Raw genomic sequence first — 14,589 nt, forward strand, 5'->3', positions numbered from 1 at the left:
GGAAACTTGTGTTCAAGGGACTCAGGACCTCTTGAAGACTCTGGAGGAGCTAGGCTACTGAGCCTCAGCAACAAAGGCTCAGATCTGCAAGTCGGAGGTAACTTATCTGGGGTACCTATTAAAAAAGGGGCAACGCTGGCTAACCAAAGCCCGAAAGGAAACAGTCCTACGCATCCCTAGACCCCAGTCGACACGGCAAGTAAGAGAATTCCTGGGGTCGGCAAGGTTCTGTATGTTATAGATACCCGGATTTGCTGAGTTAGCCAAGCCCCTATAGCAGGCAACAAAGGAACAGCAGCCCTTCAATTGGACGGAAGAGGCTGAGCTGGCCTTTCAACAAATCAAAACTGCCTTGTTATCAGCCCCCGCGCTAAGGCTCCCTGATATCTCCAAGCCCTTCCACTTATACGTGGATGAAAGTAAAGGTGTTGCAAAAGCCGTGTTAACACAGTACCTAGGCCCCTGGCAGAGGCCAGTTGCCTATTTGTCACAAAATTAGATTCAGTGGCTGCTGACTGGCCACCCTGCCTCTGGATAATCGCGGCGACCGCCCTAATGGTCCAGGACGCTGATAAACTTATCATAAGGCAAGAGTTGTGCATTATAACTCCGCATGCCATTGAAGGCGTCCTCCGGCAGCCGCCGGACTGATGGATAAGTAACGCTCGGCTCACCCACTATCAAGGACTGCTGTTAAACCCCCTCAGAATAACTTTTCTGCCCCCAGCCTCTTTAAACCCTGCTTCACTGCTGCCAAATCCAGATTTGGACGCCCCGTCCCATGAATGCACTGAGATACTGGCTCAGATACATGAGGTGCAGGAGGACCTGCAAGATCGTCCGCTCCCAGACACAGAACTCATCTGGTTCACTGATGGCAGCAGCTACGTCCACCAAGGCCAGCGGTATGCAGGAGTGGCTGTAACATCAGAGACTGAGGTAATCTGGGCGGAACCCTTGCCTCCAAGGACATCGGCCCAAAGAGCCGAACTGATAGCACTCACACAGGCCCTCACCCTAAGGGCAGAGAAAAAACACGGATAGCTGCTATGCTTTCGCTACTGCGCACATACATGAGGCCATCTACAGAGAGAGAGGACTATTAACAGCTGAAGGCAAAGAAATAAAAAACAAGCAAGAGATCCTAGCTTTATTAGCTGCTTTGTAGAAACCAAAGAAATTGGCTATCGTACATTGCCGTGGGCATCAGAAACCAACTACGCCAAATCCTCGAGGCAACTTCTTAGCTGACCAAACCGCAAGGAGCATAGCAAAATCTCCCAGTCAGCTCCTCGCACTCCAGCTCCCTGATCCTGGCCTGTGAAATTTGCCATATTTTCCCAACTATACGAAACAGGATCGCGAATGGATAGACATGCTTCCCCTAAAACAGGTTCAAAATAGGTGGTGGACTGATATAAATGACCAGACCATCCTACCAGAAAAATTAGGACGGTAGGTGTTAGAACATATCCACCGGACAACCCACCTGGGTGCCCGGCGAATGATAGACTTAATCAGGCACGCCAAGTTCAGAATCAGGCGCATAGCTGAACTGGCCAGCGATGTCACAACAAATTACAAAGCCTGCCAACTGAACAACACTTGCCCCCAAACCCAGACCGCCGCAGGAATTAAGAGTAGAGGAACTAGGCCTGGCATCTATTAGGAAATAGACTTTACTGAGATAAAGCCTGGAAAATATAGGTATCAGTACTTACTTGTCTTTGTAGATACTTTTTCAGGATGGACAGAAGCGTTCCCAACTAAGAGAGAAACTGCTCAGGTTGTAGCAAAGAAAATTTTGGAAGAAATCCTCTCCAGGTATGGCTTTCCTGTCCAAATAAGGTCAGACAGACCAGCCTTCGTTGCTAAGGTAAGTCAGGATTTGGCTTCCATTCTTAGGGCAAATTAGAAATTACATTGTGCTTATAGGCCCCAAAGCTCAGGACAGGTAGAAAGGATGAATCGGACTCTAAAGGAGACCTTAACTAAATTGACCATGGAGACTGGCACTAATTAGGTAGTACTTCTCCCCTACTCTCTGTTCCAGGCCTGAAATACCCCTTACAGACTAGGCCTCACACCATATGAAATCATGTATGGCAGACCCCCACCCCTGGTCCCCAGTCTAAAAGATGACTTACTCAAACCTGAGACTGAAAATGTCTCTGAGCTCTTGTTCTCCTTACAAGCCTTACAGAAAATTCACCAGGAAATTTAGCCCAGACTACGAGAACTGTACGAAGCAGGACCTCCGCCGACGCCCCATCCGTTCCAGCCAGGAGACTAGGTCCTAGTCAAGCGCCACCGGCAAGAAACTCTTCAACCCAGGTGGAAAGGACCACTGCAAGTACTCCTGACTACTCCCACCACTCTCAAGGTAGAAAGCATCGCTTCATGAATCCACTACACACACGTCAAACCAGTGGACCCAGCATCCGACCTTCTCGTGCCGTCTAGAGCACCGGTTACATGGACTGTAGACAAAGCTAAGAACAATCCCTTAAAGCTAACCCTGAGCCGTCATCCCCATAGCCGTAACCATGTCTAGCTTACCTATGATTTTATGCCTTATGCATCTGACTCTCCTCACTGCTGCACCATCTAATCCCTATGTCTGGAGGTTCTGGCTCTATGAGAACAAAACTCACCCCAGGGAAACCCCCCAGGCAGGTAAACTGCTAGCTAGCGCAGACTACCCCCCCTCCAGGTGTAATACTATAGTTTACCTCAATTTCACTAAGTTCCAGATCGCCCAACCAGCAATACCCATGATCTGTTTTAAGTATGATCAGACTGAATATAATTGTAAAAATTATTGGTGGCACCAGAGTGCAGGTTGCCCATACAGCTACTGTACGATGCACTCTGTCCGATACTGGACAGAACAACAAAGGTGGTATTTTTACCAAACTGAGTCTCCAGTCACCTATACTTAGATAATTAGAGACCCGTAGGACTCTTGGTAGACAACCCCGCAACACGGAGGCATGTACTATTCATCAACTAGTACCTGGCCCAGTAGCCACTTATATTTGTGGCGAAGTCTAGTCCAGATTCAACCCTTAATCCATACACAGATCCACAGACAAGAAACTAAGCTATCACAGGACTTGCAGCCCTTCTCTTGGCTAACCCTACTACAGGAAAGGCTAGCAGTCACCAACCTCACCGGCTTAGGCGACCTGTCCTCTTGCTTTATGTGTGCCACCCTAAGAAGACCACCATTAACCGCTGTTCCCCTGTCCTCCCCCCCTACAAACTATATGCCAGACTCTAATTCATCAACAGTTGCAATACCCGATGTAGCCCTGTATCGTGACCCTTACAAGGAAAAATACCCCTACTGTTATTCAGCATTTAGTAGCAGCCTCTGCAACCAGACGGCTACATACCCTAATAGCCCCATACGTGCTCCCCCTGGTGTGTTCTTCTGTTGTAATATGACCCTGCTAAAAACTCTGTCCAAAAGCATCTCTGATAGACAGTTGTGTATCCCCGTTACACTAGTTCCCCGACTGACCCTGCTGACCCCGGCAGAGTTTATAGGCTAGGCAGGGACTGCCCCAACTGAAACTACGCGACATAGACGGGCAGTTTTTCTACCACTAATTGCCGGAATATCCTTAACCACCTCTGTTGTCACGGCGGGGCTAGCAGGAGGGGCGTTACAACACTCCATGATAGAAAACGATAAGTTACTTCAACAGTTTTCCATGGCAATGGAAGCATCAGCCGAGTCACTTGCATCCCTCCAGAGACAACTCACTTCCCTGGCCCAGGTAACTTTACAGAATAGAAGAGCCCTAGATCTGCTCACCACAGAAAAAAGAGGAACCTGTATGTTCCTCAAAGAGGAATGCTGTTTCTATATTAATGAATCAGGGTTAGTTGAAGAGAGAGTCCAATGTCTGCATAAACTAAGCTTAGAAATGAAAAGGCAGCAATTTGCTACAGCTGCTAACAATTGGTAGAACTCTTCAATGTTTTCCATTCTGGCCGCCCTTTTAGGCCCCCTAATGTCCTTATTACTTCTGTTCACCATAGGCCCCTGTGTAATAAATAAAATTTTACAATTTGTCAGAGAGAGGTTTGATACAATTCAACTCATGGTCCTCCGTAGCCATCACCAGCCTCTCCTACACCCAGAAAGTGAAGTTGCATTGTAAAACTTCAAAAATCCAAGATTAGATGTCCAGTTACTTATGAGAGGGGGAAATGAAAGGACACAAAGACACAAAAATGCGTACCCCTCCCCCCGATACACCCTATTGCTAAACCCTTTGTTCTGCTTTCTAATCTCTGCACGTACCAGAGGTTTCGTAAGTTCCTTAAGTACCTGTTTTTCTTTCTGAGGCCAGGTGACAAGATGTGTTTAAGTAAGATAGCCATAAACTAGGTGTGTGTTTAAGTAAGATAGCCATAAACTGGTTGTGCAACCTGACGCAATATAATTAACTGCCTTTGTGTAAAACTGCTCTTCCACCTCAAAGGTTGAACTGAAATATCAGAAATGGCGGGAACCAATCATAGTTTGCCAAATCGCTTTGTTCAAACTCCAGCCAATCATACATCTAATCTGTATAATGATTCTATGCCCACTCTCCTTAGACTATATAACGCTGTTCAGGACTCGGTGGGGGAGCTCTTCTGCCCGTCTCGTTCTACGAGTGAGGGAGAGTTCCGGGTTCGAACCTGTAATAAAGATCCTTGCTGCTTAGCTTTGACTCTGGACTCTGGTGGTCTTCTTCAGGGAATAAACGGTCTAGGCATAACAAGGGACCCACTTGAGCAGGCAGTTTGTCCGTTCTCAGATCTCAACCTCTGTGCTGGAAGAGCCACTGCTCTCTTCAAAGCTGTCAGACAGGGTCATTAACATCTGCAGATGTTTCTGCTGCCTTTTTTTTAAGCTATGCCCTGTCTGCAGAGGTGAAGTCTACAGAGACAGGCAGGCCTCCTTGAGCTGCGGTGGGCTCCACGCAGTTCAAGCTTCCCAGAGGCTTTGTTTACCTACTTAAGTTTCAGCAATGGCGGGTGCTCCTCCCCCAGCCTCGCTGCTGACTTGCAGTTAGATCTCAGACTTCTGTGCTAGCAATGAGGGAGGCTCCATGGGCGTGGGACCCTCCCACCAGATGGGATATAATCTCCTGGTGTGCCGTTTGCTAAGACCCTTGGTAAAATACAGTATTAGGGTGGGAGTTACCTGATTTTTCAGGTGTTGTGTGTCTCAGTTTCTAAAGGGATTCCCTTCTCCCTAGCACTTCCCAGGTGAGGTGATGCCTCAAACTTCTTCAGCCCTTACTGGTCGGGCTGCACCAACTGACCAGCACCGATTGCCTGAAACTCCCCAGTGAGATGAACCCAGTACCTCAGTTGAAAATGCAGAAATCACCTGTCTTTTGTGTCACTTGTGCTGGGAGCTGGAGGCTGGAGCTGTTCCTATTTGGCCATCTTGCTCCGGGGCCATTTTACTTTCTTATGGCCAAATTTGTTCTAATTTTTTCTTGCTTATATAATGCCCTTCCCTGTCTTCTCAGCTGTGGCACTTCAGTCAAGGTTGTGGGAAATATTTTAGAAGAAAAATTGTAAAGATAGTTATAGGAAATAGTCACAAACCTTCCTGGAAGTCTGGGGATTTGCATGGCTTCAGTAAAATGTTTGGCTGAAGGCAGCTGAATTATCTTAAAAGCTTAGGGCATAGATATACAGGAATGTAGAGGTGTTTATCTAAATAGCTTGTTTACTCAGGCCGTCCTAAAACCAACATTTAATCTTCTGCTGGGAGAACTACTCTCCTGGAAGTCAGCAATGTCAATTACCTTCTAATTGTGTTTACTCAAGATTTTTGTCACTTAATCTGTACTAAATAAATGCAAACTTCACTGGCTGATCAAGGCTGCTGCTGTTAACTCTTTACTGGACCCTTCTTGGTATTGGGGAGTGACTCGGCCACCTAGCCTGCTCTTTCACTGGATATTTGTGTCTGAGTGTATTTGTTCATCCATTGCTGGGTCAGTGTCTGCCAGTCGGACCCATGCAGTTGGTGCCCCGTGTGAGGACCTGGCAAGTTGGTGCCCAGGTCTGAGGTATAGCTGCAAATAATCACGACAGAACCCTCGAAAATGAAGGTGAAGACTGTGCGGTTGGTAAGCCAGTAAGTCGATAAGTCAGTAGGTCAGTAGGTCATCGGTGCCCGCTTGGGATCTCCAAGTTCGAGGGAATTGTTCAGGGTAGGGTTTTATCTCGGGACAACACTTATCAGCACAACAGAAGCAGTATCTAAAAGCATTCAAACAGCTGCTTAAAGCCACTGGAGCCTCGGTTTTGCAGGCTCAATTAAGGGACCTAATGCAAATTGTATCACTTAACCCATGGTTCCTGAAAGAAGGTAAGCTAGACTTAGAGCTTTGGGATCAAGTGGGAAGAAATCTTTTTGTTGTTGTTGTTGTTTTCTTTCTTTCTTTCTTTCTTTTTTTTGAGACAGAATCTCGCTCTGTCACCCAGGCTGGAGTGCAGTGGCGCGATCTCGGCTCACTGCAAGCTCCGTTTCCTGGGTTCACACCAATCTCTTCCCTCAGCTCCCTGAGTTGCTGGGACTACCGGCACCTGCCACCACACCTAGCTAATTTTTTTGTATTTTCAGTAGAGATGGGGTTTCACCGTGTTAGCCAGGATGGTCTCGATCCCCTCACCTCATGCGCAAGAGCAACGGGTCCCAGTATAATCTTTAATGCTATGGGCTTTAGTGAGGGTGACTCTGGTCCCATTATACACAGAAGAGCCTAAAAAGGGGAAGGAGAAAGAACCATCACCTACTTTACCACCCCTGAGTCCCTCAGGCCCACTATTACCTGGCCAAAATAACAAAGACGAAAGGGAGGTTTTGCCTGAGCCCCCTCCTCCAATAAATAAGAAAAAAGACAAGGCATACACTACAGCTATGGGACCCTGTCTTAAGCAAGCGGCATTGGAAGGGGAGGTTTTAGCCTGCCCAGTGATGCAAAATCAAAAAGGCAACCAGGTGTATGTTTATAAAGAGATAAGAAAAGGCATTAGAAGCCGAAGCTGTGCAGCCAACCAGGTGGCGGGCGTAAGAAAAGGCTCAGTGGGAGAAAAACCAGCAGTGCCCAAGCTGACAAGGTCCATCCAGGCAGGCAGCCTCCGCCCAGCGGTGGGAGGAGGGATGGGTGCAGACAAAAAACGCTGCCTATGCAAGCACAGTGGGACCCCTGCCCAGGACCTGCCTCGCTGCCCTGCTGCTCCCAGGGGGCCCATGGTAAAATCTCATGTGTTCCTTGTATACAAGGAACACCCCAAATTATAATTCTCTGTTAAAATTTAAGTTATATTTAAATTATAGTCATTGCCACTGTTTTTCCTCCACTACCCCTGATGTGGCTCTCTCAAAATCTTATTTGGGTAGAACAGTGACCTCTGAAGGGGGAGAAATTACAAAGAGCCCATGAATTAGTTGGGGAACAATTAAAAGCTGGTCATATAGAACCATCTAACAGCCCTTGGAATTCACCCATTTCGTCATTCCCAAAAGTCTGGCAAATGGAAACTTTTGCATGACTTCCGTGCTATTAATGTTAATCTACAGCCTATGGGACCCCTTCCCCCATGGCGATTCCTCAAGATTGGCCTCTAATTGTGATTGACTTAAAAGACAGTTTTTATACTATTCCTCTCATAGAACAGAACAGACAAAAATTTGTGTTTATATTACCAGCTATTAATAATGAAAGATCAGCTTGCTGATTTCATTGGAAAGTGCTTCCTCAGGGAATGCTGAATAGTCCTACCATGTGTTAGTAACACGTAGATCAGGCTTTGCTCCCCAGTAGAAAATAATTTTCTAATTGCAAGATTATTTATTTTATGGATGATATATTACTGGCAGACCCAAGAGAACCAGCACTTTTAAGTTTCTATGCCTCCGTCATAAAAAATACACAGTTGGCCAGGCACGGTGGCTCACGCCTGAAATTCCAGCACTTTAGGAGGCTGAGGCGGATCACGAGGTCAGGAGATGGAGACCATCCTGGTCAACATGGTGAAATCCTGCCTCTACTAAAATACAAAAATTAGCCGGGCATGGTGGCATGCACCTCTAGTTTCAGCTACTCGGGGTGCTGAAGCAGGGGAATCACTTGAACCCGGGAGGCAGAGGTTGCGATGAGCCAAGATCATACCACTGCACTGCAGCCTGGTGAGAGAGCAAGACTCCGTCTCAAAAACAAAAACAAAGAAACAAACAAAAAACAGTTAAGAGGTTTAATCATAGCACCTGAAGAAGTACAAATGTCCTCTCCTTGGAAATATCTGGGGTACATACTAACTTCCCCGTCAGTAAGACCTCAAAACGTTTAATTAAATACTAGCAACTTACATACCTCAAATGATTATCAGAAATTTCTGGGCGATTTAAACTGACTTTGCCCTGTCTTGGGCATAACGACTTATCAGTTGCAAAACCTGTTTTCTATCTTAAAGGGCAATACAACCTTAGATTCTCTCAGATATTTAACCCCTGCAGCAAAAAGGGAGATTGAGGAAATAGAACAAGCCATTTTTCACAGGCAACTAGATGGCATAGCTCTGCTCTGTTCTGTTCAGTTGTCTGTTTTTCCCACCAAACACTCCTCTACAATGTTAACAGGACCGATGACCCTGGGACTGTGCTTTCTAGAAATGAATTTTTACTCACATACCAGGACAAAAACACTATCTCCCTATATCCAGTTAATAAGTAAAGTCATGTATTTGGGCCACAGACGATGCAATCCGTTGTTAGGTTATGATCCTTGTATCATCAGGATTCCTTTAAGTAAAAAGCAATTCGAAGCAGTTTTGCCTCTAAAAGGGAAAGAATGATTAAGAGAAAGACTAGAGGGGGGGCGGAGCAAGATGGCCGAATAGGAACAGCTCCAGTCTCCAACTCCCAGCGCGAGCGACACAGAAGACCGGTGATTTCTGCATTTTCAACTGAGGTACTGGGTTCATCTCACTGGGGAGTGCCGGACGATCGGTGCTGGTCAGCTGCTGCAGCCCGACCAGCGAGAGCTGAAGCAGGGCGAGGCATTGCCTCACCTGGGAAGCGCAAGGGGGAAGGGAATCCCTTTTCCTAGCCAGGGGAACTGAGACACACAACACCTGGAAAATTGGGTAACTCCCACCCCAATACTGCGCTTTAAGCAAACAGGCACACCAGGAGATCATATCCCACACCTGGCCGGGAGGGTCCCACACCCACGGAGCCTCCCTCATTGCTAGCACAGCAGTCTGTGATCTACCGGCAAGGCAGCAGTGAGGCTGGGGGAGGGGCGCCCGCCATTGCTGAGGCTTAAGTAGGTAAACAAAGCTGCTGGGAAGCTCGAAGTGGGTGGAGCTCACAGCAGCTCAAGGAAACCTGCCTGTCTCTGTAGACTCCACCTCTGGGGACAGGGCAATAACAAACACAGCCGAAACCTCTGCAGACGCAAATGACTCTGTCTGACAGCTTTGAAGAGAGCAGTGGATCTCCCAACACGGAGGTTGAGATCTGAGAAGGGACAGACTCCCTGCTCAAGTGGGTCCCTGACCCCTGAGTAGCCTAACTGGGAGACATCCCCTACTAGGGGCAGTCTGACACCCCACACCTCACAGGGTGGAGTACACCCCTGAGAGGAAGCTTCCAAAGCAAGAATCAGACAGGTACACTCACTGTTCAGAAATATTCTATCTTCTGCAGCTTCTGCTGCTGATACCCAGGCAAACAGGATCTGGAGTGGACCTCAAGCAATCTCCAACAGACCTACAGCTGAGGGTCCTGACTGTTAGAAGGAAAACTATCAAACAGGAAGGACACCTACACCAAAACCCCATCAGTACATCACCATCATCAAAGACCAGAGGCAGATAAAACCACAAAGATGGGGAAAAAGCAGGGCAGAAAAGCTGGAAATTCAAAAAATAAGAGCGCATCTCCCTCGGCAAAGGAGCGCAGCTCATCGCCAGCAACGGATCAAAGCTGGACGGAGAATGACTTTGACGAGATGAGAGAAGAAGGCTTCAGTCCATCAAATTTCTCAGAGCTAAAGGAGGAATTACGTACCCAGCGCAAAGAAACTAAAAATCTTGAAAAAAAAGTGGAAGAATTGATGGCTAGAGTAATTAATGCAGAGAAGGTCCTAAACGAAATGAAAGAGATGAAAACCATGACACGAGAAATAGGTGACAAATGCACAAGCTTCAGTAACCGACTCGATCAACTGGAAGAAAGAGTATCTGCGATTGAGGATCAAATGAATGAAATGAAGCGAGAAGAGAAACCAAAAGAAAAAAGAAGAAAAAGAAATGAACAAAGCCTGCAAGAAGTATGGGATTATGTAAAAAGACCAAATCTACGTCTGATTGGGGTGCCTGAAAGTGAGGGGGTAAATGGAACCAAGTTGGAAAACACTCTTCAGGATATCATCCAGGAGAACTTCCCCAACCTAGTAGGGCAGGCCAACATTCAAATCCAGGAAATACAGAGAATGCCACAAAGATACTCCTCGAGAAGAGCAACTCCAAGACACATAATTGCCAGATTCACCAAAGTTGAAATGAAGGAAAAAATCTTAAGGGCAGCCAGAGAGAAAGGTCGGGTTACCCACAAAGGGAAGCCCATCAGACTAACAGCAGATCTCTCGGCAGAAACTCTCCAAGCCAGAAGAGAGTGGGGGCCAATATTCAACATTCTTAAAGAAAAGAATTTTAAACCCAGAATTTCATATCCAGCCAAACTAAGTTTCATAAGTGAAGGAGAAATAAAATCCTTTACAGATAAGCAAATGCTTAGAGATTTTGTCACCACTAGACCTGCCTTACAAGAGACCCTGAAGGAAGCACTAAACATGGAAAGGAACAACCGGTACCAGCCATTGCAAAAACATGCCAAAATGTAAAGACCATCGAGGCTATGAAGAAACTGCATCAACTAACGAGCAAAATAACCAGTTAATATCATAATGGCAGGATCAAGTTCACACATAACAATCTTAACCTTAAATGTAAATGGACTAAATGCTCCAATTAAAAGACACAGAAAGGCAAACTGGATAAAGAGTCAAGACCCATCAGTCTGCTGTATTCAGGAGACCCATCTCACACGCAGAGACATACATAGGCTCAAAATAAAGGGATGGAGGAAGATTTACCAAGCAAATGGAGAACAAAAAAAAGCGGGGGTTGCAATACTAGTCTCTGATAAAACAGACTTTAAACCATCAAAGATCAAAAGAGACAAAGAAGGCCATTACATAATGGTTAAGGGATCAATTCAACAGGAAGAGCTAACTATCCTAAATATATATGCACCCAATACAGGAGCACCCAGATTCATAAAGCAAGTCCTTAGAGACTTACAAAGAGACTTAGACTCCCATACAATAATAATGGGAGACTTCAACACTCCACTGTCAACATTAGACAGATCAACGAGACAGAAAGTTAACAAGGATATCCAGGAATTGAACTCATCTCTGCAGCAAGCAGACCTAATAGACATCTATAGAACTCTCCACCCCAAATCAACAGAATATACATTCTTCTCAGCACCACATCGTACTTACTCCAAAATCGACCACGGAATTGGAAGTAAAGCACTCCTCAGCAAATACAAAAGAACAGAAATTATAACAAACTGTCTCTCAGACCACAGTGCAATCAAACTAGAACTCAGGACTAAGAAACTCAATCAAAACCGCTCAACTACATGGAAACTGAACAACCTGCTCCTGAATGACTACTGGGTACATAACGAAATGAAGGCAGAAATAAAGATGTTCTTTGAAACCAATGAGAACAAAGATACAACATACCAGAATCTCTGGGACACATTTAAAGCAGTGTGTAGAGGGAAATTTATAGCACTAAATGCCCACAAGAGAAAGCAGGAAAGATCTAAAATTGACACTCTAACATCACAATTAAAAGAACTAGAGAAGCAAGAGCAAACACATTCGAAACCTAGCAGAAGGCTAGAAATAACTAAGATCAGAGCAGAACTGAAGGAGATAGAGACACAAAAAACTCTCCAAAAAATCAATGAATCCAGGAGTTGGTTTTTTGAAAAGATCAACAAAATTGACAGACCACTAGCAAGACTAATAAAGAAAAGAGAGAAGAATCAAATCGACGCAATTAAAAATGATAAAGGGGATATCACCACCAACCCCACAGAAATACAAACTACCATCAGAGAATACTATCAACACCTCTACGCAAATAAACTGGAAAATCTAGAAGAAATGGATAATTTCCTGGACACTTACACTCTTCCAAGACTAAACCAGGAAGAAGTTGAATCCCTGAATAGACCAATAGCAGGCTCTGAAATTTAGGCAATAATTAATAGCCTACCAACCAAAAAAAGTCCAGGACCAGATGGATTCACAGCTGAATTCTACCAGAGATACAAGGAGGTGTTGGTACCATTCCTTCTGAAGCTATTCCAATCAATAGAAAAAGAGGGAATCCTCCCTAACTCATTTTATGAGGCCAACATCATCCTGATACCAAAGCCTGGCAGAGACACAAGAAAAAAAGAGAATTTTAGACCAATATCCCTGATGAACATCGATGCAAAAATCCTCAATAAAATACTGGCAAACCGGATTCAGCAACACATCAAAAAGCTTATCCACCATAATCAAGTGGGCTTCATCCCTGGGATGCAAGGCTGGTTCAACATTCGCAAATCAATAAACATAATCCAGCATATAAACAGAACCAAAGACAAGAACCACATGATTATCTCAATAGATGCAGAAAAGGCTTTTGACAAAATTCAACAGCCCTTCATGCTAAAAACGCTCAATAAATTCGGTATTGATGGAACGTACCTCAAAATAATAGGAGCTATTTATGACAAACCCACAGCCAATATCATACTGAATGGGCAAAAACTGGAAAAATTCCCTTTGAAAACTGGCACAAGACAGGGATGCCCTCTCTCACCACTCCTATTCAACATAGTGTTGGAAGTTCTGGCTAGGGCAATTAGGCAAGAGAAAGAAATCAAGGGTATTCAGTTAGGAAAAGAAGAAGTCAAACTGTCCCTGTTTGCAGATGACATGATTGTATATTTAGAAAACCCCATTGTCTCAGCCCAAAATCTCCTTAAGCTGATAAGCAACTTCAGCAAAGTCTCAGGATACAAAATGAATGTGCAAAAATCACAAGCATTCTTATACACCAGTAACAGACAAACAGAGAGCCAAATCAGGAATGAACTTCCATTCACAATTGCTTCAAAGAGAATAAAATACCTAGGAATCCAACTTACAAGGGATGTAAAGGACCTCTTCAAGGAGAACTACAAACCACTGCTCAGTGAAATAAAAGAGGACACAAACAAATGGAAGAACATACCATGCTCATGGATAGGAAGAATCAATATCGTGAAAATGGCCATACTGCCCAAGGTAATTTATAGATTCAATGCCATCCCCATCAAGCTACCAATGAGTTTCTTCACAGAATTGGAAAAAACTGCTTTAAAGTTCATATGGAACCAAAAAAGAGCCCGCATCTCCAAGACAATCCTAAGTCAAAAGAACAAAGCTGGAGGCATCACGCTACCTGACTTCAAACTATACTACAAGGCTACAGTAACCAAAACAGCATGGTACTGGTACCAAAACAGAGATATAGACCAATGGAACAGAACAGAGTCCTCAGAAATAATACCACACATGTACAGCCATCTGATCTTTGACAAACCTGAGAGAAACAAGAAATGGGGAAAGGATTCCCTATTTAATAAATGGTGCTGGGAAAATTGGTTAGCCGTAAGTAGAAAGCTGAAACTGGATCCTTTCCTTACTCCTTATACGAAAATTAATTCAAGATGGATTAGAGACTTAAATGTTAGACCTAATACCATAAAAATCCTAGAGGAAAACCTAGGTAGTACCATTCAGGATATAGGCATGGGCAAAGACTTCATGTCTAAAACACCAAAAGCAACGGCAGCAAAAGCCAAAATTGATAAATGGGATCTCATTAAACTAAAGAGCTTCTGCACAGCAAAAGAAACTACCATCAGAGTGAACAGGCAACCTACAGAATGGGAGAACATTTTTGCAATCTACTCATCTGACAAAGGGCTAATATCCAGAACCTACAAAGAACTCAAACAAATTTACAAGAAAAAAACAAACAACCCCATCAAAAAGTGGGCAAAGGATATGAACAGACATTTCTCAAAAGAAGACATTCATACAGCCAACAGACACATGAAAAAATGCTCATCATCACTGGCCATCAGAGAAATGCAAATCAAAACCACAATGAGATACCATCTCACACCAGTTAGAATGGCGATCATTAAAAAGTCAGGAAACAACAGGTGCTGGAGAGGATGTGGAGAAATAGGAACACTTTTACACTGTTGGTGGGATTGTAAACTAGTTCAACCATTATGGAAAACAGTATGGCGATTCCTCAAGGATGTAGAACTAGATGTACCATATGACCCAGCCATCCCATTACTGGGTATATACCCAAAGGATTATAAATTATGCTGCTATAAAGACACATGCACACGTATGTTTATTG

At 44.6% G+C, this 14,589-nt stretch overlaps 1 protein-coding gene across 1 annotated transcript in view; it reads right to left on the minus strand.

Annotated features, from left to right (window-relative positions):
* Positions 1–744: 744 nt before the first annotated feature.
* LOC139360196 (pregnancy-specific beta-1-glycoprotein 5-like) overlaps positions 745–14,589 on the minus strand; it is a 57,269-nt gene continuing 43,424 nt past the window's right edge. Inside the window, 2 exon segments of the mRNA XM_071086196.1 lie at positions 745–919; positions 1,017–1,083. Of these exon segments, the coding sequence (XP_070942297.1) occupies positions 745–919; positions 1,017–1,083 (242 nt within the window).

This window comes from Macaca nemestrina, chromosome 20, assembly GCF_043159975.1.
Source record: "Macaca nemestrina isolate mMacNem1 chromosome 20, mMacNem.hap1, whole genome shotgun sequence".
Taxonomy (NCBI): Eukaryota; Metazoa; Chordata; class Mammalia; order Primates; family Cercopithecidae; genus Macaca; species Macaca nemestrina.